General features: G+C 40.6%; 1 protein-coding gene and 1 long non-coding RNA gene across 5 annotated transcripts in view; one reads left to right on the top strand and one right to left on the bottom strand.

Annotated features, from left to right (window-relative positions):
- LOC107676917 (uncharacterized) overlaps window positions 1-721 on the top strand; it is a 7939-nt gene extending 7218 nt beyond the window's left edge. The window contains exon 4 of the long non-coding RNA XR_001632789.1: window positions 603-721. This is a non-coding gene — a long non-coding RNA (uncharacterized LOC107676917). The remainder of the gene's footprint in view (window positions 1-602) is intronic.
- The window catches only part of LOC107676914 (plasma membrane calcium-transporting ATPase 1), a 36133-nt gene continuing 14766 nt past the window's right edge, over window positions 596-21962 (bottom strand). The window contains exons 3-22 of one of the 4 annotated variants that reach the window (XM_016471653.1): window positions 15227-15424; window positions 14867-15124; window positions 14528-14653; window positions 13212-13367; window positions 12532-12570; window positions 11003-11158; window positions 10343-10557; window positions 7887-8129; window positions 7218-7459; window positions 6709-6946; window positions 6384-6563; window positions 6214-6301; window positions 6010-6116; window positions 5721-5912; window positions 4801-5014; window positions 4489-4700; window positions 4261-4368; window positions 3872-4060; window positions 3383-3469; window positions 596-1673 (exon numbers count right to left, since the gene is read on the bottom strand). In XM_016471653.1, coding sequence (XP_016327139.1) covers window positions 1344-1673; window positions 3383-3469; window positions 3872-4060; window positions 4261-4368; window positions 4489-4700; window positions 4801-5014; window positions 5721-5912; window positions 6010-6116; window positions 6214-6301; window positions 6384-6563; window positions 6709-6946; window positions 7218-7459; window positions 7887-8129; window positions 10343-10557; window positions 11003-11158; window positions 12532-12570; window positions 13212-13367; window positions 14528-14653; window positions 14867-15124; window positions 15227-15424 — 3578 coding nt within the window. In that variant the 3' untranslated portion in view covers window positions 596-1343. Of the gene's footprint in view, window positions 1674-3305; window positions 3470-3871; window positions 4061-4260; window positions 4369-4488; window positions 4701-4800; window positions 5015-5720; window positions 5913-6009; window positions 6117-6213; window positions 6302-6383; window positions 6564-6708; window positions 6947-7217; window positions 7460-7886; window positions 8130-8232; window positions 8475-8901; window positions 9145-10342; window positions 10558-11002; window positions 11159-12531; window positions 12571-13211; window positions 13368-14527; window positions 14654-14866; window positions 15125-15226; window positions 15425-21962 lie in introns of all 4 variants that reach the window. The other 3 variants (XM_016471652.1, XM_016471655.1, XM_016471654.1) reach the window with 3 other exon arrangements.

Below are 21962 nucleotides of genomic sequence, written 5' to 3' on the forward strand. Positions count from 1 at the left end.
GCAGGTTGAGTTGTTGTCATTTCCGCATAAAAATACAATTTATTTATATGGTCTGTATCAAAACGTTCCTTGGGAATCTGAAATAAAGTACCCTGTGCTGCGATACCAGTGTTATATGCATGTTGTCTTGAAAATTCTTCATGTTGATTCCTTTGCGTTTCCAGTATTTCAGGTCTTAAATATATTCTACAAACAATTGCACCAATATTTTTTTTTACTGACAGCAATCTTTATGGAATATGAAGGAAAATATAAAGTACCATTATCATTTTTCATATGATCAACAAACAAAACACTTGAGGAAATATTTTTTTTCAAAAAAAAAGCAACATGAAACAAATTTTGAAAACAATTTACTCATTTTCCTTCTTTTATTTTTCCTTTTAACTGAGACACCAATTTACTACCTAAAAGACAATCTTAAGTTAAAATGCTTTACTTTTTAATCATTGCATCCGTTTCAATTCAATCTGCTAGTTGTTTTTTTCAGCCTGAGTAAACAAACTTATGATACATTGGCAGGAACTTAATGTCTTCATGTCAATGAACTGACTGTGGACCATTTCAAATAGTTAAATAACAGATGCATTCATTCTTTAAAGGCAGACCTGGTGCAGCCTCCACTTCAAAATCACACCATTAAAAGCGTGAAGACTCCAGCTCCAGCCATTTCAGATACTCCTTAACTTCCAAACGAGAATGAGACACGAAACTCGGAACTCTTGGAACTTAAAATAAACCCAACGATGACTTTTAAGGGGTGAAGTAGTAAGTATGAGAGGAGATTTATGGACAGAGATCCTCGTTAACGGCTCCCTCCCCTCACCCGTCCAAAGAAAAAACCTCCCATGGACCTCAATACCTCTGCTCACTGCTATACAAGCCTTAGTGTTATCTATTTGGCTTGAAGGTTCTACGTATCTACAAATATATAACAAATAAAAACTTGCAGGCAAAAATAGTTTGGTTTCCATAGAAACACCCTTTTTTCCTGAAAATACAGCAGTATCTGAAATATTTCTCTGCATCAGGAAGCTCTTCCACCAACGAACAGAAGAAAAAAAAAGTATCTACAAACTTTGTAAACAGACATGTGTCTTCCACAAAAAAAAACAAAACAAATAATTCAAAATATTAACAGCCAAATGATGCAGAAATCAGTGTTTGAATAAGCAAAGGGCAAAAAGAACAAATGTACAACATCCAGATAAAGAGAAGCAAAAGCTAAGAGCTAAGCTCCCAAGAGCTCCATGGCTCCGCCCCTCTCATCCAATGAGTTCTCCAGGCTTTAGTCTCTGTGGGGAAGAGCAGGTGTTGTGTGTCATAGCGAGGGGCGGAGCTGATCAAAGGGACGTCTCTAGGCTGTGCATGGGGCTCCCGGGAGCTGAGGGTGTGGCTGGCTTGCTGGGATCCAGGAAGAGGTGGATGCCGCTGTCTACGGCGTTATTGTTCTGATTGGGCGAGGGTGGGGGAGGAGGCGTGGGTGTGGTGTTTCTCTTAGTGGGTGCGTCGTCCTCTGCGTCAGTGTCGTCGATAAGGGGGATGTGGGGCTCAGAGTCCTCTATCCGGAACTCCGGATGGGTCATGAAGTTGTGGATGGAGGTGCGAGACTCTGGCTTCTCCAGGCCCTCATAGGGCGACAGCGAGCTGCGGAATGCATTCACCACTCGGATCTGCGGGAGAACGGGATGCAAAGTCAGCCTTGCCGCTCACAGAGATCTACTTCTCGTTTGCACACACGTACACGACAGGCATACAAAGTGAAGCATCACTTGTTTTGTTTGTTTTAAGTACAGGTTAAACCAAAGGCCAAATGGGCTGGTTTTAATTGATGAGTGGAGAGCAGTGAGGTTAGCGCACCAAAACCGTTTGAGAGAGAGAGAGTGTGTGAGTGGTCAGATGTCGTGCAACTGAGAGATAGAGAAAGAGTGGACGAACTCTTGAAAACCTGATGCTTGTGTTACGGTGAGCTTATCCTCTGACCGAGGGACAGAATATCCTCTTTTCTCAGGATTGAGAAATAAACTGGAAAGAACTTGGGTGTCTTCTCAGTTGTAAATCACAGAAAGCCAATTTTTCAAAATGCAAATGAGGAAGAGAGAGAGAGAGAGAACAGAAGAGACAGGAAAAGAGAGAGGCAAAGGTAACCCCAGAGGACACAGCTCAACACATGAGGTTAATATTATCGGGCATGCTTGTATTGGAGGGGAGGGATCGATCACTGATTATGTTGTGAAGTCGAGACGCAAAACTTTAAAGCAGCCAAGCAAGTTTAAGCTAACCAGCACAAGTAAATTCACAAACAGTCTAGAGACTGGACCCATGCAGAGCAGCGCTACCTTGTGTTTCAACAGAGGTAAACCTTTGAGTATAGCCCATGACACATTTCACAGAATCTAAGATGGAATATGCAGCAGTCAAAATGTCGTACCCTGTTTTCCAATGTGCTTTTCATTAGCAAGACTACAACAAGAGACAGTTTCAAACAGAATACAAAGTGCCCTGAAAAGAGAAAAAGGGTTTGTGGCAACCAGGACCTGATGAAAGATGGAAATATTGATGTGGTTAGAAAATAGAGCTGAAAGACAAACAGAAACGACATGATTCCACCAGCTTTTCATCCAGTCGCAGATGTTCCCTGTAAAATAACGAAGTTACATCAATAAGGACAGACAGAGAGAAAGAGGATGATAAAACTGGCACCGAGTAGAATATGAGACAGTGTGAGAAAGAGGAAACCGTGTTGAGTACGGACAGTATGTCGCAGAATGAGTGAACTGACGCCACAGGAAATGTGACTAACTACAGGAAGAGGAGAGGAAGTTCATTTTTGTCTAAACTACAGCACATCTTGTTAATCATCTCATTCGATCCTACAGATACTTACCAGAACGCCGCTTTAAAAATGTCCCACAAACCCATTCACAAGACCAATTTGCTGCGATTGGTCAGGTTATCGGTGTGACCATGGGCGTATACTCAAAACATTTACTCGCAGTAGACTAGGAGCCTGGCGAGCACGCACAGGGCTGCAGACACACCAGACGGGATTAGACAACGACTCTTCGTCGGTGAGAACCCAGCCAAAGCCATCAAACACAGACACAGAAACCTCAACCTTAACACTTAAGATACACAGCCGTTAACACTGAGAAGCAATGTGGAAGATGTTTCGAGATACATTTCGTTTCGAACAAGAGAGCGAGAGAAAGAGAGAGAAGGAAGGACATTAGGAGAAGAATGAAGACTGTTAGGCGAGAGGAGGAAATGTTAATTGTCATGCACTAATAAACACGCACTCACACCCAACAGTGGCAGAAGCGGTGTTGAAGGCAGCAGCAGGAGATAAGGCTACATGTGTAGGGCTAGAAACATTGGTTACATCGTGCTGTTGGCTGGTGCTGGAGGGCTGGCGCCTGACGGCCGCCTGAAAGGAAATTCCGCTCTGGAACGCACTCACAACATCCATCTGGAAGGAATCAGAGAGTGTGATAGGCCCAGAGAACGCACAGGAGAGAGAAAGACAGAGTAAGAGGAAGAAGTGAGAAAAAGAGGGATAGAGAAAGAAGGGCACCCATATAAAAGAAGACAGGGACAGAGCAGCTGAGAGAGAGAAAAAAAGGCACTGAATTAAAAGAACCTGACCTGACATTTGCCTTTAGCATTGATTGGCTTATTGCACTGACAAACTGCATTAATAAACCCTCTTCCACCAGTATAAGGTCACCATAAGTGGCGGATCGATTGGAGGGAGTACTAACTCAAACCATAATCAGAGAAAGGGAAATAAAAAATCTAAATTGATTAAGCAAGGCGGGCGTTTGGGTTCCAGAGCTTGGACTGCAGAGTTGTGCGGTTTTCAAGAGGTTACCTGAGTCTGAATGCGATTCAGGCCCCTGAACCAGAGGATCTGCCCTCTGCGGAGCTCGCGCTCAGCATGATCGATTTCATCCAGGTCCTCCAGCTCCTCCAACTCCTCGTCTGGGATTTCTTCCTTCTGCGTTCCATGACCAGCAGTCTTCAGGAACTTCAGCCGGCTCGTTGGGATCGAGGAGATGATCTGAATGAGGGCGTAGATGTATATCAAGTGGCCATTTCATACAAAAAACGAAATGTAATGTAACGAAATGTCCAGTAATTCAGTTCACTGCCTTTAGGGGGCACTGCTCTATTACTATTGAGTTTGGATTGGTGTTTTGAGAGCAAGTTACAAGAAGCTGCTTTGTATAACATAGGAAGGAAAAGTTGGATGATGCTCACCTGTCCCCATAGTAGACACCCAAAACCCAAGAGGATGCACCATAGCCACTGCTCAATGCTCAGCCCCACACAGCTGAATGGCTTTCCTCCAAATTGCACTATCACAATCTAAGTGGAAAACAAATGTAAATAATTTTTTGAGTTTATGATATACTTATATCACACCAGCATCTGTATCTGCTCTGATTATGGGCATTCATACAGCAATTTGTAGGACTCACTGCATACCTGAATAACAAAAGTACCAAAGACGATGGTACAGAAGATCATGTTGTTAAAAATGCCTTCAAAAACATTTCGTTCCCCGTGGATCTTCCGTGCGTTGATTTCATTGAACAGCTGCATCATCACAAAGGTGTTGAAGACAATGGTGTAGTGCTCAGAGGGAGGAGCGTGAAGAGGGGCGTAACGTCCATTGTCAATGTCGAACATCTTTTCACCTGAGAAATGAGCAGAAAGTAAAACATTGTAGTGGACGTTTGCTTCATGCGATTATAATTTGCATGACTTTGCTCAATCACATATGCTGTTATTTCTTACCAGCAAAAAGTAGAGTGAAGATGATAGTGAGCTGGTAGACCGCATGACCCAAAATGTTCTTCATCATTGTCCGGGAGATGAGGGGTTTATTACGGCCGTAAGGCTTCCTCAGCAGAAGTGATTCAGTGGGGGGTTCAGTGGCCAAGGCCAAAGAGGCAAATGTGTCCATAATCAGATTTACCCATAACATCTGTACAGCTTTCAAAGGAGAGTCCTGTGAGAGTGAGAGAACAGGAGGTGACCGTTCTGACCTCATTCACTGCTGCCACCTTCATAACATTCAAAAACACCCTCTCAGCTGTGCATTTGCATGAGTACTGAAAATTTTTTTTTTTTTGCATTTCCTCTAGAATTCTGCATTGTGAATTTAAAGAAAGAAAGAAAGAAAGAAAGGCAATAATTAATAAACAAGATTTTGTGAATGACAGGTGCTGAAATTCTGGTGGGGTCTGATACCGAGTCGGCCTGCTCATGAGCAATTTCCAGGGAAAATTACACACGAAACAAGCAGAACACCTGAGGCTTGAGGCCACGTCCAGCCTTGGCTACTGACAGCAATGCAAAGCGCAAATGTAATCCTCCCATTCATTATGCAATAATACAGGGCCTCAACTGCAATCAGCCCGACTATCATTCCATTTAACAGAGGAGAGCTGGCTCATTTCGGACTGGTGCTTTGCCTGTGGACAGCAGTGCCAAGCCCCATGCTGACTCTGCCTGCAAGTCTTCCTGCCTCAGACTAACAATTTCCAATCACTTTACACAGGATGGGTAGCAATCAGCTGCTTCCATCAGCCACCATGGTGCATCTGTTAACACGCAATCCTTCACGTAGAGCTGCACTATTTAGCTTAACAGCTCCGTCAGCCGCAACTCCGTCATTTTGCCCCCTGCTAGAAGAGAGCTTTTAATAGTCATACCTGTGTGATGCAAGCTCCAGTGAAGGCCACGATCACAGCCACCACATTGACGGTGAGCTGGAACTGGAGGAATTTTGAAATGCTGTCATACACGTTCCGCCCCCACATGACGGCCTTGACGATGCTGCTGAAGTTGTCGTCAGTGAGAATTATATCGGAGGCTTCTTTAGCCACATCTGTGCCGGCAATGCCCTGAGAATAATATAAAAGCCATTCAAAACTAAATCTAGCGCACAGAATCCTTGGAGGAATCATTTTTTTTGTAGCCACGTCAGGCAGACCCACATACCATGGCAAACCCAACATCGGCCTTTTTTAAGGCAGGGCCATCATTGGTGCCATCTCCCGTTACCGCCACAACCTGCCTCCGCTCCACAACAGTGCTGTCAATTATACCTGAAGGAAAAGACATGCGTCAACACAAACAGCATGACATTATAGAGCAGAATTATACTATTTTTTTTTCATGCTGGAGGAGCGAGTCTCTAAGCACCTTTGACTAGTGTATGCTTGTCTGTCGGTGAAGATCTCGCCAGCACCCGGAGTTTAGGCCATATTTTGTCAATCCGCTCTTGTTCAATCTAGAAAAAAAGATATTATATTATGAGCTTGTGAGTTTCGGTGACTCTGCAAGTCTTGCTGCTAATAAATTGTGCCTCTCACCTCTCCCTTTTCATTACGGATCCGGCGGTTGAACTCTTTGCCCTCCAAGCAAAGAAAGTCATCTCCTGGCTGCAGGATGCCACATTTAGTTGATATAGCACGGGCAGTGTTAAGATTGTCCCCGGTGACCATGCGCACCGTGATTCCAGCACGCTGGCACTTTCTAATGGCATCAGGGACCTGAGCAGGAAAGAATAAGGGAGCATGACTGAGAAAGCTTATTATCTGACATCACATGCTAGTGCAATAGTCTCTCTTGCTAAAGAACATAGTTTTGTGTACTTCTAAGTTAAAATAATTCCTTTTAAATAGCTAAGACTTGTACCTCTGGTCTAACTGGGTCTTCAATGCCCACGACACACACACAGGTGAGCCTGGTCAGGATATCGCTCTCATTATCCCAGTCTGGTTCACCTTCAGAGGCAGGAAAGTCCCTGTAAGCCAGGCAGATGGTCCTCAAGCCCTCAGAGGCCATTGGTTCAATCACTCTCTTCACCATGTCATCTCTGTCCCTGGGCCGAAAAAGCTTTGCCTCGCCCGTCGCTGTCAGGATTTTATAACACCTGGGTGAGGAGAGAGCAGGTAAGATATTGCAGATATCCAACAGCTCACAGCAACTGAGCCATCCAAGTAATTTCTCCAGGGAAATCTATCAGTAACACAGCCTCGGGCTTTGGAGGGGGAGGTGAAGCATTTGATCTGCCAATCTAGTTTGACACCTCTCACATGCTTCTTTAAGAAAAGCACTAGAATACTTATCCTAGAAGATGCTAAGACGTGAACTTGTGTCAGGCATTAACAATGACCAAACATTTATGACTGAGGATGGCATACTTCCTCAGCAGAATCTCGGAGGCTCCTTTGCTGAACATCCGGTAGCTTCCGTCAGCATTCTTTAGCACAGTGCTCATGGATTTCCTGACGGAGTTGAAGGTGTAGACTTTGTAAAGCTTCTCTTCAGGGATTTCGTTGCGGATTGCTTGATAGTCTTTTTTCAAGTCCAAGGCAAAGCCCAGCAAGGCACATTCAGTTTTGTTGCCCACCTGACGATTCAGGCCTCCCTCTTTCTCAGGGGACTGAAAAAGATAAACGAGTTAAAAAAAATAACATAAAAACTAATATATGCATTAAAACACCTAGAGGTGTTGTGCAGTATTTTATTCAGCCATTGTGCCAAAACAGCCCAAATCAATAGTAGTATGGTCTGTTGTTATTTAATTTCAGTCATGTCTGACTCGAAATTAACTAAGAGCTATAACTGTGTTGTTTACTTAAAGCTTGTGAGATTCAGTGTTATTTTGTTATTATTTAGGTTTCATGTAATATATTATATTTTAGCTTTAATTCATTTGCCAAACAATAATTTTAATAGGTTTAAGTTAAGAATAACAACACTGGTGAGATTTACCTGTGTAGTTGAAAATGCTCAAAAAAATTTATATATATATATATATATATATATATATATTTATTTATTTATATTATGCTTGCCTAGGGACTCACCATGATTTTGGTGGTGTAAGCACAGTTGACACTGATGCCCAGTATGAGCAGGTCCATGGTGCTGGCAGGAATGACATCAGGCTCAGGGACTTTCTTGTAGTGCTTGTCAGAGATAAAAACCTGAACAACTCTCATCCGGTTCATAGTCAGAGTCCCGGTCTTGTCCGAACAGATGGCTGTGGCATTGCCCATGGTTTCACAGGCATCGAGATGCCTCACCAAATTATTGTCTTTCATCATTTTCTAAAATATAGCAGCAAAGTAAAACAATGAAAAAAATTTAGATGGAATGAGGGGGGGGGGTGATATAACAATGACCAAACATTTATGACTGAGGATGGCATACTTCCTCAGCAGAATCTCGGAGGCTCCTTTGCTGAACATCCGGTAGCTTCCGTCAGCATTCTTTAGCACAGTGCTCATGGATTTCCTGACGGAGTTGAAGGTGTAGACTTTGTAAAGCTTCTCTTCAGGGATTTCGTTGCGGATTGCTTGATAGTCTTTTTTCAAGTCCAAGGCAAAGCCCAGCAAGGCACATTCAGTTTTGTTGCCCACCTGACGATTCAGGCCTCCCTCTTTCTCAGGGGACTGAAAAAGATAAACGAGTTAAAAAAAATAACATAAAAACTAATATATGCATTAAAACACCTAGAGGTGTTGTGCAGTATTTTATTCAGCCATTGTGCCAAAACAGCCCAAATCAATAGTAGTATGGTCTGTTGTTATTTAATTTCAGTCATGTCTGACTCGAAATTAACTAAGAGCTATAACTGTGTTGTTTACTTAAAGCTTGTGAGATTCAGTGTTATTTTGTTATTATTTAGGTTTCATGTAATATATTATATTTTAGCTTTAATTCATTTGCCAAACAATAATTTTAATAGGTTTAAGTTAAGAATAACAACACTGGTGAGATTTACCTGTGTAGTTGAAAATGCTCAAAAAAATTTATATATATATATATATATATATATATATATTTATTTATTTATATTATGCTTGCCTAGGGACTCACCATGATTTTGGTGGTGTAAGCACAGTTGACACTGATGCCCAGTATGAGCAGGTCCATGGTGCTGGCAGGAATGACATCGGGCTCAGGGACTTTCTTGTAGTGCTTGTCAGCGATAAACACCTGAACAACTGTCATCCGGTTCATAGTCAGAGTCCCCGTTTTATCCGAACAGATGGCTGTGGCATTGCCCATAGTTTCGCAGGCATCAAGATGCCTCACCAAATTATTGTCTTTCATCATTTTCTGCAACGTAAAACAATGAAAAAATTGAGATGGAATGAGGGAGGGGGGTGATACACAGACAGATCAACAATAAACAGATTGAGCACAAGATTAAACATTAAAGTCCACTAATCCCCAATTAAATGGCAGAAATCCAGAGAAGTAATATTACTGTAACGGCAACAAGGGGAAGTTGATAGATGCATAAAGATATGGCAATTCATATGATTATTGGATTGACTAACAAAGTCTAGACAGAGGGCTAATGTCACAAGATGCTCTAATATCTTGATATCTTGCATTTTATGCAAAAATGCATTTTATTTTTCCCTAAATTCTCTGTTTTCCATTTGATTTCTTATGGATTCCGTGTTTTATGATTCAGTACAAATGTATCATAAAAAATGGTGTCTAGTGAAATGAATTAATAAAACTTTAACAATTTAATCAATCTTTTAAAATGTAATCAAATGAAAATCAATTTACAACAAAACATTGCATTTTTATAAAAAATTTTTTTATTTGATCAGACATGATGCTGCACAACAGAACTGTATAAATTAATAATAATAAAAAATAACTTGGTTGTATGATATTCCTTAAAAATAATAATATTATTATTACTTTGAGAATTGCATTGTAGTATACAGTAGTAATATATTCAGTCATATAATTTCAAGTTAAACTGGACTTTTATTTTGACGGTTTGTCATGAAGGTCTTTCAGTTTTAGTTTCAGCGTGTATTTAACGGTATTTTTTCTCAAATGAAACTGCATAAAGCTGGTGAAGTGACTCTCAGAGCAGCTCTGAAGATGAAGTGCATGTGTTTATGTCCTCATATATTGAGACGCAGATGGTGAAAACACCGTGTGTTTGAGTTTGTGTATCAGATGAATCTACTCCACGCATTCACACAGACACACAGAACATGCAGACCTATTAGCGACATGCACTGACTGGTTGCTATAACATTTATTTCTGTTGTGGTTAATCCATATTGAGTAAAAATGTCCTGAGCTTATCATCATTATTAACATAAATTTGATCATAATCTCGATATGATATCATTTATCGCCCGACGCTAATTTAGGCTATTTATAGAACGTGCTTGGCGGGCGACTCAGAGACTCCATGCGGGCTACCAGGTGCCCATGGGCACCACGTTGGTGACCACTGGTACGGACCATAAACATTTAAACAGAAGATGCAGGGTCATACTTTGACAGAGTAAGCCAGCGAGATGGTTACAGCTAGAGGAAGACCCTCAGGGACGGCCACCACCAGCACGGTCACACCGATGATAAAGAACTTGACAAAGAACTGGATGTAAATGGGAGTGCACTCTTTTTCCCAAGGAATTCCCTGAATCCAGAAAGTGTCCACCACGAACAGCACCACCAAGATGATCACTGTGATGGCTGACATCACCAGACCTGCACAGGAACACATACATTAAGACCTCTAAAGCCCATGCTGCACAAATCTGAGGCCCCAGCAAAAACCATTACCGCTGTGAAATTGACTGTTAGGCTCAGAAAGTCGCTTGACAAATGCAGTTTTCTGTCCCGTGTTATTCTGTCCATATTTCCTATTGAAACCAGAAGTTTGGCAAGACATCCTTTTTGAAATCGCTAACAGACTTTAGCTATGTCACGGTCATGAACCTACTGCTAGTTGCAGAAGGTACTTGGGCGGGATTCTCATTCTAGAGAGCATTTGATTGGACAATAATCTGTGTATTGCAGGTAGAGTCATCAATATATTTGGCCAGTTTTCCCAGAGAAGTATACATTTTAAATGCATCTACCTTCTAAAGTGTCATTTATTTGAAATGTTATGCACTAGCATAACAGATGATCTCAAAGCAACCATGCTCACCTGCTTTTCCAATTTGGACCGCTAATTTGGTCAGTTTCCCTTGCAAAACTGATTTCTCTTTCTTTTGCAAGTTGGCTTTTCTCTTCTCTTCGCCCTCAGCCCCTTCATCACTGTTTAGAGGTTGCATCTCCATTGCGGCACCATCCTGGGCTTTAGCTAAAAAGAAAAGAAAAGAAAACTGAATATGCAGTGAATTTGAGTAGTGACTATGATTTGCTCCACACTTGGACCACAGGAAGCATTTTCTAATTCAAATGTGGTTCCCCTCTCGTGACAAATATAATTAAGTGAGCCAATAAATTCATTATAATAGTGATTATAAATGAATGATAATTTTATTACAGTCAGAGAAAACACAGCTCAAGATCATTTAGGAGCCACATGCAAACCCATGTGACCAAGTACCTTAGGAGACATAAAACCTCATCGCCACACTCAGATGTCCAGTCCATCACTTATCACTATCGGTTATAAAAGACGACATGCACACACTTATCCTGATCTCAAGGCCGTCGCTCTGCGTGCTGAAAGTACAGCCTGCCAGTGAGGTGGCATCACACAAACAAAGAACTCTGCATGCGTGCAATCATACAGACAAGCACGCAGCAGGGCATCTCCGCCTATCGCTGCTGTAGCATGACGCAGTCGGCCTGTGTGCAGGATTTAACCGGCGTGTGATGTGAGGTAATGCGACTGCGTTTGAATTAGCGGGGGGTAAGGGGCGATGTGGGACTGCTATTCTACTATGCCGTGTTGCTGCGCTCTACTCACAGAGCTGTAATGCTAGTTTGGTGTATTAGAGCTCATTTCTGGCAGGGCGATCTGTAGCTGGGGCTTCAGTAAACACAGGCGTGCTTTTTAGAGTAAACGCTACAGAGTTGGCTTCTGAACACAGGGCGGCCTGATTGTGGACTCTTTCCTGCTTCCTGCTTGGGCAGGTGATTTTAGATAATAAAAGGTTTGCAGGGAGACAGGTGCAGATATCTGGATATCTGAACATAGCTGCACAGTATGAATTGTTCATGTTTTTAAATAAAGTCTCTTCTACTCACCAAGTCTACATTTGATCAAAACAATAATATAGTGAAATAATATTACAATTTAAAAGATTTTCTGTTTTCTATTTTAATATATTTTAAAATGTAATTAATTCCTGTGTTGGCAAAGCTGAATTTTCAGAAGCTCCCATCTTCAGTGTCACATGATACTTCAGAAATCATTCTAATATGCTGATTTGTCACTTTTGATCGAATCAGTGCATCCTTGCGGAATAAAAGTATTTATTTTGAAATCTCCCAAACGTTTGAATGTAGTGTTATAATCAAACTCCAGAAAACAGGCTAACTTCTCAAAGCTTCACACATGCACACTTCTTTGCACCTCACACTTGTGTGGATAAGCTTTAATGAAGATCCGATAGCACTAATGGGGTAAGGCGATGTTTTTAATGTAGGCTGCAGCATGTAAGAGGCTGGCCTTCTAAGCCAATATGGTGTTCATTATGTCATTAAGTCAATAGGGTTACTCACCTTTCTTTCTGTTCTCCACAGAGCCATCCTGCTTTTTATCTGGAGTAAAAGAGAGAAAGATAAACCATGTAACAAACACTAATTTATTCATTATTCACCATTATGCAAGCGACGGTTGTGCAGCGCACATTTAAACATATTTCCAATTATGCAAATCTTCTCTTTGATTTAGCAGAATGAGAAAAGGCCCTCGAATATTTATGAACAGATGTGTGACACGACCTCATGAGGTTTTTAAAATCCACTGCTGTGGCTAGACCACAAGTGCACAAAATTGCAATGAGGTGCACAGTCACTGAACAGCAACTTGGGGCCCAACCTCTGCAAGTACTGAAATATTCATGTATCTTGCAGGCACTCATTTGGAGACCCAACACGTGAGCCACGGGCTGCAGAAATGCATTAAATGGCAGTTAGTTAATGGAGCGCACAAGAAATCGTTACATTTTTCTACGAGTCATTGCTTCAGACAGAAGAATACTTCTAAATTAAAAAAAAAAATAGAAAAGTCTCTCGTTTGACAAAAGCACACTTTCATGAATGCTGGAACACACACACGTGCAGCCTATTCAATTCATCTCTCTTCAGCCACAGTAGCTACAGACTGAAAAGGCCACTGGTTGGTCTATTTTAGTTTCTGAGGCAGACTAAAAAGACTCTGAATAATACAGATAACTTACTTTTCTTCTCTTTCTTTCTCTCTTTCTTCTTCTCCTTCTCCTCCTCATCCTCATCATCTTCTCCCGCCCCCAATAACGTAAAGATGATTCCAGTTTGGGAATTAACTCCGACAGCAGTGACAACCATTTTTCCAGAGCCCTCCATGACATGAGTACCTGCAGAGAGGAAGATGAGGTGAATAAGGGCCAGACGAAGCACAAGTTATTCATATTAGTGCCAATATATTCACGACTTGATTTAAAGCACTCACACACAGTTTATGACACATAATTAGTTGTCCAGAGTGTTATTTTTTCAAAACAACAGGTTTACCAAACTTGCTCTCAAAACATGGGTGTAAAGATGGTTTTAAGTATTTTAACATAAAAAAAAAAAACAGATAAGGTGATTATAAAAATTGCCCTAACAAAGGTAAAATGTCACTGAAAATCAATTCCAGGGCCAAATATTGCCTCTTAATGTAAAAGTTTATTTCTGACCCTGGTCCACATGAATACAATAATGCTCTGTTTATTATAAGCATGTGCTGCAGTTATGACATTTGCCACTTTAAATGCTTGAGCTCTTTAAAGCAGGATGGATTTTGATTGGCTGTCAGATGAACATTCGTCATCTGGAAAAAGTCATTTTTAAATTGATTCTAACTGTTGTTACTGTTAGAGTTGTGGTGTGGACTCCATATTTCTTAATTTAGAATGATTTTTTAAATTATATCTTTGTTATCATTATAGCTATCGTCCTTTGGGTGAATAGGCCTTTAAACAGGATGAAGACTCAAACAGGCAGGTCTTCAAATCAATGATATATTATTGGGCTCTATGAGCAATGGTATTTTCTCATTTCCCTTAAAGTGAAATGAGAGGCCATTTTTCTGGCCTTCAGAAATGGGCTTTAATACAGCTCTTGATAACTGTTCAAGCTTGAGAAGGGGGTCTATGAAAAATATGTCAGGGAGAGGTTTCTGCTGGGGTAGACTCAGCATGCTAACGCAGGCTCTGCTGGAGAAGTGCCCGCTCAGGCTCACAAATCCCCCCCCTCATCTCCTCTGGGATAGCACACAGCAATGTCATTCTATCAGAGGATCAACTGGCTTTCATAAAATGGGATTAGCTGAAGATGTGCAATAGCCTCGCTGAGAGGGAGCAGGTCCTACATAGCAAACATCTGAACTCCCACGATGGACATTTATTTGGTTTGGCTGAACTTTTGGGTAGAGGGGAGACACGACACAGAGAATATGCTAAAATGTTACAGGATTGTGCAGCCAAACGTTCCTGTTGCTGCAGTTGCTGTCGATTGTAACTTCATGTCCCACCTGACAGCAGCACCGAATCTTTTTCCATCGATTTCTTCACATGGTCAGACTCTCCAGTTAAAGAGCTTTCATCTATTTTGAGGTCATTGCCCTGGATGAGAATGCCATCAGCAGGCAGGAGGTCACCTGATGAAGAAAGTATCCCATCACAATAATGTACATTACCGTCAGCAGCTTTTGAATTTATTTCAAGGTGACTATACAGGAAAAGGTAATAATTACTCAACACCAGTGAAACGTAAGACTGGTAGAGTTACATTTTTTAAACGCCACACTCATACTCATGATTTTCCCTCTAAGAAGGAAATGAAAGTTCTCTGCAAATTTATGTCAGCTTACCATATTTAATTTGTGCAATGTCCCCTACGACAATCTCGGCCACAGGGATCGGAATGACTTGCCCTCCCCGAACCATCATAAACTTCTGCTCTTGTTCAATGCGGCTCTGTAAGCCACGGAACTGCTTCTCTTTGCTCCAGTCATTGAAGGCCGTCACGAGCACCACGCAAGCAACAGATAGGAGGATAGCTGCTCCTTCTATCCATCCAGCCTCAGCTTCTCCTTCATCCTCTACTCCACCCGCTGCATTCCCGCAATCTACACACACAAACAAACATAAAATGAAACTCAGCTCAGAACAACCTGAAATTGAGATCATGAACTATAAATAAGGCTGAAGGAAATAAATAGGTTACTCACTTCTATTTTCTGAATCAGGAGGTTTATAAAAAGAAAGGCCTAAAGAAACTATTGCCGCCACTTCCAAAATAATCAATGTTACGTCTTGTAATGCTTCCCATACTAACTGAAGAAAGGTTTTTGGCTTTTTCGGAGGTATAAAGTTCTGTCCAAATGCTACTTTTCTTTTTTCAATATCTGCAGGCTGCCCACTTAATCCTGGAAGAAAAGAATAAGAAAAAAATTATTAATTCAAGTAAACATTGAACACAGCTCTTATATAGCAGCAGACGATGCTTAATGAGTTTCTATGAGCGTCAGGATTAGTGAGGAAGAGAGGACCTGTGGGTCAACAACAGTAGCTTTTAAAGATAAAGACTCTCGGAATAAGATCAAAAGGTCACAGAGAAGCAATATGAATAAAATTAGGGATTTATCTCCACAAATATAAAATGTAAGTTTGTTTAGCCAAATATTTCACAAATTGGATCAAATGGAACAGAAAATGGTTGACTTCTTTAGAATGTATATTATTTATCATTGACATCCATTTACATTGCCATACAGCTATACATATACAGTAACAGTCATGTGTCTACAGGTGTCTGACAGAACTAGTAACAATTTTACCCATGTATGTCCATGTCCAGGCTAAAATCTTACTTTGTGTATAATTACAGCTTACACGGTTTTGTATTTAATCGATTAGGAGTTATTAGCACAGCTAATCCATTAATACTGCCACTACAGCAGTTAAGCATGTGGGATTTTGACACAAGATCATGAGATTCTTTTGACACAAGATCATGAGATTTCCTGGGTTTGCAAACTTTGACAATCCAGGACAAATATGAAACGCCAAAACTGATAGGACAAAAACAAACGCTGGGTACATTGTACGCGGTCATTCTCAGGAACCATTCAAATGCACTGGTTTAACAGCAGTCCTCTGGCTTGCCCATTTGAATAACTCTCTATATTCAAAGAAGGTATTCAAAGAAGTCATGGTGTGTGCATTCAGTTCACTCACAGTCACCACATGTTAACAGCCAAAAAATGGCTAGGGATGGCTAGATGTGGTGAATGAGCCATGTGGACGAAAAGCATGCATGCATGCTTGTTTATGCATCTAGTGTCTGGGCGTCAGAATGAATGTGTACGTGTGACTGAACAGGATGGTTTGCCTGCCAGACCAGAGAGCAGCCTGGTCAGCAGAGCCTATTGTCATGACAACATCCTCCACATTACTCAGCAAAGCCATAGAGCTGCTCGGCTCTTGCTCTGTCCCAATGAGCTGAAGGTTTCACTGCATATTAACACTCACGGTCTCAAAAGCACCTTTCTGCTGCTGGATTACACTCAGCTTTTGACTGCACACGACAAAATAGCTTTTTGTCTGGACAACTACAATGTCTTCGAGATTTGCATTAATTAATTTTTTTTCAAAGCTACTTACATTGCATTCAAGGCAATGTATATGGGCATTCCTGTAGCTCAAACATCAGAGCACTAGGAACTCCAATGTCATGGGTTTGATACCCAGGGAATGCAATGCATGAAGTGATCAAATGTACACCTTGAATGCAATAGAAGTCGATTTGGATAAAAGCATCTTCTAAATGCATAAATGTAAATGAGAGCATATGGATTCATAAAACTCAAACCTATGACCTTCTTGCTGCTAGTTCTACCAACACCTTTTGAAATTGTGAATAAAACAAAGATTATTAGAGAATGTTTCACAAGAAAATACTATTTCATGTTAATTTCATGTTTAACTCAATGTGCTTCTTTTTAATTACTTCTAGCAATTTGCTATGCAAAATAAGTAAATTCTACATCAAATTACTTGTAGAAAAAATTATAAAGCTAGATTTGCAGATTCATAATGTCTTCACTGTTGCTTAAATATTTCTCTAACTCTATTGGCTTCTATTCTAGGGGACATTTATAGAATAACCTGAACTTTGAATTATCTTTGTGATAGTAATAAAAAAACCTTTTGTTGGCTGCATTTACACTATAAACTTGGTGACATGAGCTTTAAATAGCATTTTAGATTATGACTTGAACTATCACTTCTGCAATGACATGTACACAGACCCTGAATGATCAGTAGGCAAATCTTCAGGTGTTGCAGTCATCAGGTCAAAATCGGATACTAAGGAAGCAAAGCCAACAATTAATCAAACTAAATTCAAATTTTGTTTGCTTATACTTATGTAAAAGGTACTTCTCGATGAAAGAACAGTAGCTAACTGCTGAAAACTTCTTCTTGATTCAATGCCAGTGCATTAAATCCAGGCTTGTGTAGTGTGGAAATTGAGGCTGAGGATTACATTCTGTGTCCCTGCTTGGAGAGTGGGCTAAGGAGCAGATGAGTCAGGTCTAACGCCGCTCAAAAACGCATTTATGCTGCAATACACATCTCAATTCCACTCTCACTCCAGATCTTGCACACATTTACTCGTAAACATCACTGAGGGGAAGATTAAACTCAACAGAAGTGGGGGAAAAAACCTAAGACCAGCCAAACATGGGCATTTAGACAGCTAATTATTCATTTGCATGCGACTTCACTGAGAGCAGAAGCACCATTGTGATTGCTGGAAAGTGCTAATGTGTTTTAGGTTGTAAACCTAAAACTAGTGTTAGCGCTAGTTGCTGCAAAGACTCCAAGGTTTTTGCAGTTTCCCAAAAGAGACCAAATCATCCGAGGTCAATTTCTACTTTCACCTGAGCCCTTAAAAGCCACAAAAACAGGAGCCTCTATGGAAAAGAAAATGTTTTTTACTAATCTCTAATGCTTTAATCCATAAAAGAAACGGCACATTACTAACAGAGCATCTGATAAATATTTAACAAGCCAGACAAGGCAAGAGAAAACATTAAATAATAAATAACTATGCTCATCAATCCATTCAATATACAGACTACAACATGTACAAAGCCATTGCTGATAATTTGCTCTCTCACAAACACAACGTTCCACTTAGCTCCGATTATTTAGCATGCTGGTTAAATTTTAGTTACAATATTTAATTTTTTACTAAGATCTCATTCATAAATACCTGTAGTAAGTGCTTAAGAGACAGAAGGATATTACTGACAGGTGCAGCCACACTTAAAGGTGAAGTGTGTAATTTCTGTGCCTCTAGACCAGACATGGCAACTGCCATTGAGAACTACTTTTCTATACAATTCAGTTTCAAAATTCCAATATTGTTTGAGCTAATGTTGTAGTGTCCAGGGGTTAAAGCAAAAAAAAATCCTGAGCCTGAACTTTTTTTCCGGGGGCGGGGCGGGGCAGCACATGCAAAGCATGCAATGACTGTGGCAACTTTAACATTTGAAAGGATACTATGGCAAAGTTAATGCTTTTTTTATTCAAACTGATTCACTGATTCACTCAACTCACGATTCGATTCACGATTTTGATTTCGCGATTCGATTCACGATTTTGATTCACGACAAAATGAGATTTAAGACAAATTATAAATTAAATGTGTCCTTTTATTATTGCTTGGACAAAATGCTGCACGTTTCTTTGTGAAACTGAAATATAACACTATAATAATAATATACTAATATAGCTCTTTTGTTGGTTTTGATTGCTATGAAAAGAAAAAATACCATCTAAACTTTTCTAAAGACAGTAGGTTCCCCTCAGACATGCATTCATATAAACTATCCCTAATTGAATCGCAATTTGTTTAGCATCTCAACCGATTTGAATAGTCACATATTTAAATGCTTAAAGCGTTTCCTTGGTTTCCACAGAAAACAAAGCAGTGCTGCACTTATGAACTTTAATATACAGAGGCAAGATGAAAAGAAAAAATACCATCTAAACTTTTCTAAAGACAGTAAGTTCCCAGTTCCCATGCAAAATCGCGATGTACAATACATGGCATATTTAGACATAGGTTGATGTATTCTCCTGTGTTGGCAAAGGTTTATAAATGATTTACGTAACAAATCTAGTGAGATAATGCACACTGTTTTTTCCAGATGAACGATAAGCAATTGAAATTCACGGCATATGCAGAGGAAGAGTTTAACCCCATTCACACATACAGTACTGGTAAATTACCGGTAAGTTACCTTTAATAGATCATGTGTGAACAGGACCTTTTCAAAAATCCCGGTAAATTTGTTCTGGCAATCATATCATTTTATGGAGATGACATGATTACTCTGAGCTGTTTACAAAGCTCATGGACTCGAAAGTGATATCAATCAACAAGATTTTTTTTTTTTTTAAATGTAGGACTATTTTTTCCCGCAGCCAAACGCTGCACGCCGGAGATCCGGCACGGTGTCGGTGAACTTTAAGCCCTGAGTGTCGTTCTGTGCCTCGAGTGCCTCAGAGTTCACACTTTTCATAGAAATCAACCTACAAATGAAACTGAGGCAGAAGAAAGCACTAGAAAACCCACACTTCACCTTTAACACACTTATGTGTCAGAGCCCAGGTCATACGTAGTATAACTTAAGTACTGGATGAAGCTTGTGGCTGGTTGTATACCTAACAAACGTCACCTCCCACCTGATTTAAGAAGTTTAGTCTTTTCTGAGACATCCTTTAGAGATATTTCTATTAAACCATTTAGCGAATTTGAATTTAACACTCATTTACGACTCTTAACGCCCCAGGAATGTTTGTCCTCAGGGCCCACAAGAGGCTGAGTCATGTATACTAGTAGCACTTTCAATTAAAAATCCCATCAGTTAAAACAAATCTTGAGCGCCCGCCTTTAATTTGCAGTAGACATCCCTCGTGTCCACACATGCAAATTGTGTAATACAACAGATTCGAGGAACCGGCCAGCATAAATAGACTCAAAAGATTCACCCGAATAAAACGAGAAGAATGCCACGATTTAAAGTGAACCCAAAAGAGCTGTAAAAAGTAACTAGTTCAATTCGAAAGAGTAGAAAGATTTGTGGTAGCTTTGCTACGAAATTGAGAAATGGCCTACTTACTAATTAGAAATCCCTTTTCAATTGTCAAAGCTCTTGTAATCTTGAATGACTGCTTAATTTCCTATGGCAAAGCTGAGTGATCTGATTAAGCTGTAAAACATATCATAACAGCAGGGCTGCCTGCCAGCGTGCTATTGTGAAGCGAAGGGAACAGGGCACAGCTAAACTGGCGGATCGCTGTGGGGCTCCGATCTCAGTTAGACGTGTGCCGCGTAGCAAGAATGGCTAAGTGACAGGGTCCTCTATCAGTCTGGCCACTGAATAGAACATCTAGGGGGAAAATTCTTAGACTATTCTTCTATGACTAATGCACAATTCACACGGTATACAAAGCTCGGGCACAGCATGGGCCAAGTTTCAGACAGTCGATTCAGGAAACAATACACATTTTTAGTAGTCATATTGATGCTATCAGTGTGACCCCATTATTTGAGCTGTGAACTGACGCTATAATTTCCACTGACACCATGACAAAGGTATAGCTCTGGATTGCAGACAGTACAGTAAGCTTTGGTTTCAATCACTCAGTATTTCATCACCTGCTAATAAAATTCAGACCTTGTGAGGGCAGGACGGGGCAGGTGACACTACATATAAGCATCCAAACATGCCGTACATATCAGACATGTTGAATTACCTCATTATTAAGACTGAAAGATTGATTTTGGTGCTCTGCCAAACATATTATTCATGATGCCAAGTGTCAGATACGTTTAAGACCTAGGAGCAACATTATCGCGAACGCAATCATCACTATTATTACTGTTCATACAGAAATATTTTGTGGTACGGGCATGAATGATACCTCAAATGCTTTTACTTTAAGCGATTGGACTATAAAATGGGCAATAATAGTACATAGATTTAGAGTGAAAGAGCATCCTAAACCTTGTCTACCAGAATATCACAAACTTGGAATAGTAACCAACCAGAACATCCTAGCAAGCACCCTTTTTCACATTTTCTTCAGTGTAGAAGCAAAACTAATTAAGGGTCACGACACTAATACTGGAGAGGGCAGGTCCCTTAGGAGCTTTTAGTGCTGTGTTCGATACGACGATGTATCGTCACAGAGATTTGACGATACGAGTATCGATACAGCTGTCCCAGTATCGATATTGTCGCACGTGTGCAGCAGTGGACCGCGCTTAATTTGAATACAAGAACAATGTTTAAAACGGAGTAGAAAAGTGCAAGGTTTCTAAAAAATAATGAATAGAGCATAATATATAGGCTACAACAGAGTTTAATCTGGCCGCAGAGGAACACAACCGGGGTTGCCTGATATAAAGAGACGTCATCCCCAAAACAGAGCTTCCCACTTGCGCAATACGGAAATATCTGCCAAGCGTGCTACTTATCTTTGTCAACCTGGCAACCGCTCTCTCCACTGTGGATAAACGCGCTTGCTTTCTGAAAACACTGGTTAGCTTGCAGTTTAGCGAGCTCCACTTCAATATTCTATTCTCAGAATTCATCAAGTGTTCATTTATGAGAGCGAGAGAGAGAGAGGCTGTGTATGTATGAATTACCACCGCTTTGCCGCGTTTCTCTATTAACAGTGAAGCTGTGGCTTTAATTCCTTTAGAAACAATGATGCTACCAGCTCCTTGTTGAGAAAGTTAATGTAGCTCTTGAGCGATTAAGCTATTTAGTTGATAAAATTGCGGGGCAGCGCTAAAAAGTTTGTTCTTGAATGTCTGAGTGCGGCCGCAACGTGATCTGTGTGAGTGACTGAGCGTGTGTGTGCGTTAGATACAGAAGACAGCGC

Source organism: Sinocyclocheilus anshuiensis, unplaced genomic scaffold (assembly GCF_001515605.1).
Source record: "Sinocyclocheilus anshuiensis isolate Anshui unplaced genomic scaffold, SAMN03320099.WGS_v1.1 scaffold380, whole genome shotgun sequence".
Classification (NCBI taxonomy): domain Eukaryota; kingdom Metazoa; phylum Chordata; class Actinopteri; order Cypriniformes; family Cyprinidae; genus Sinocyclocheilus; species Sinocyclocheilus anshuiensis.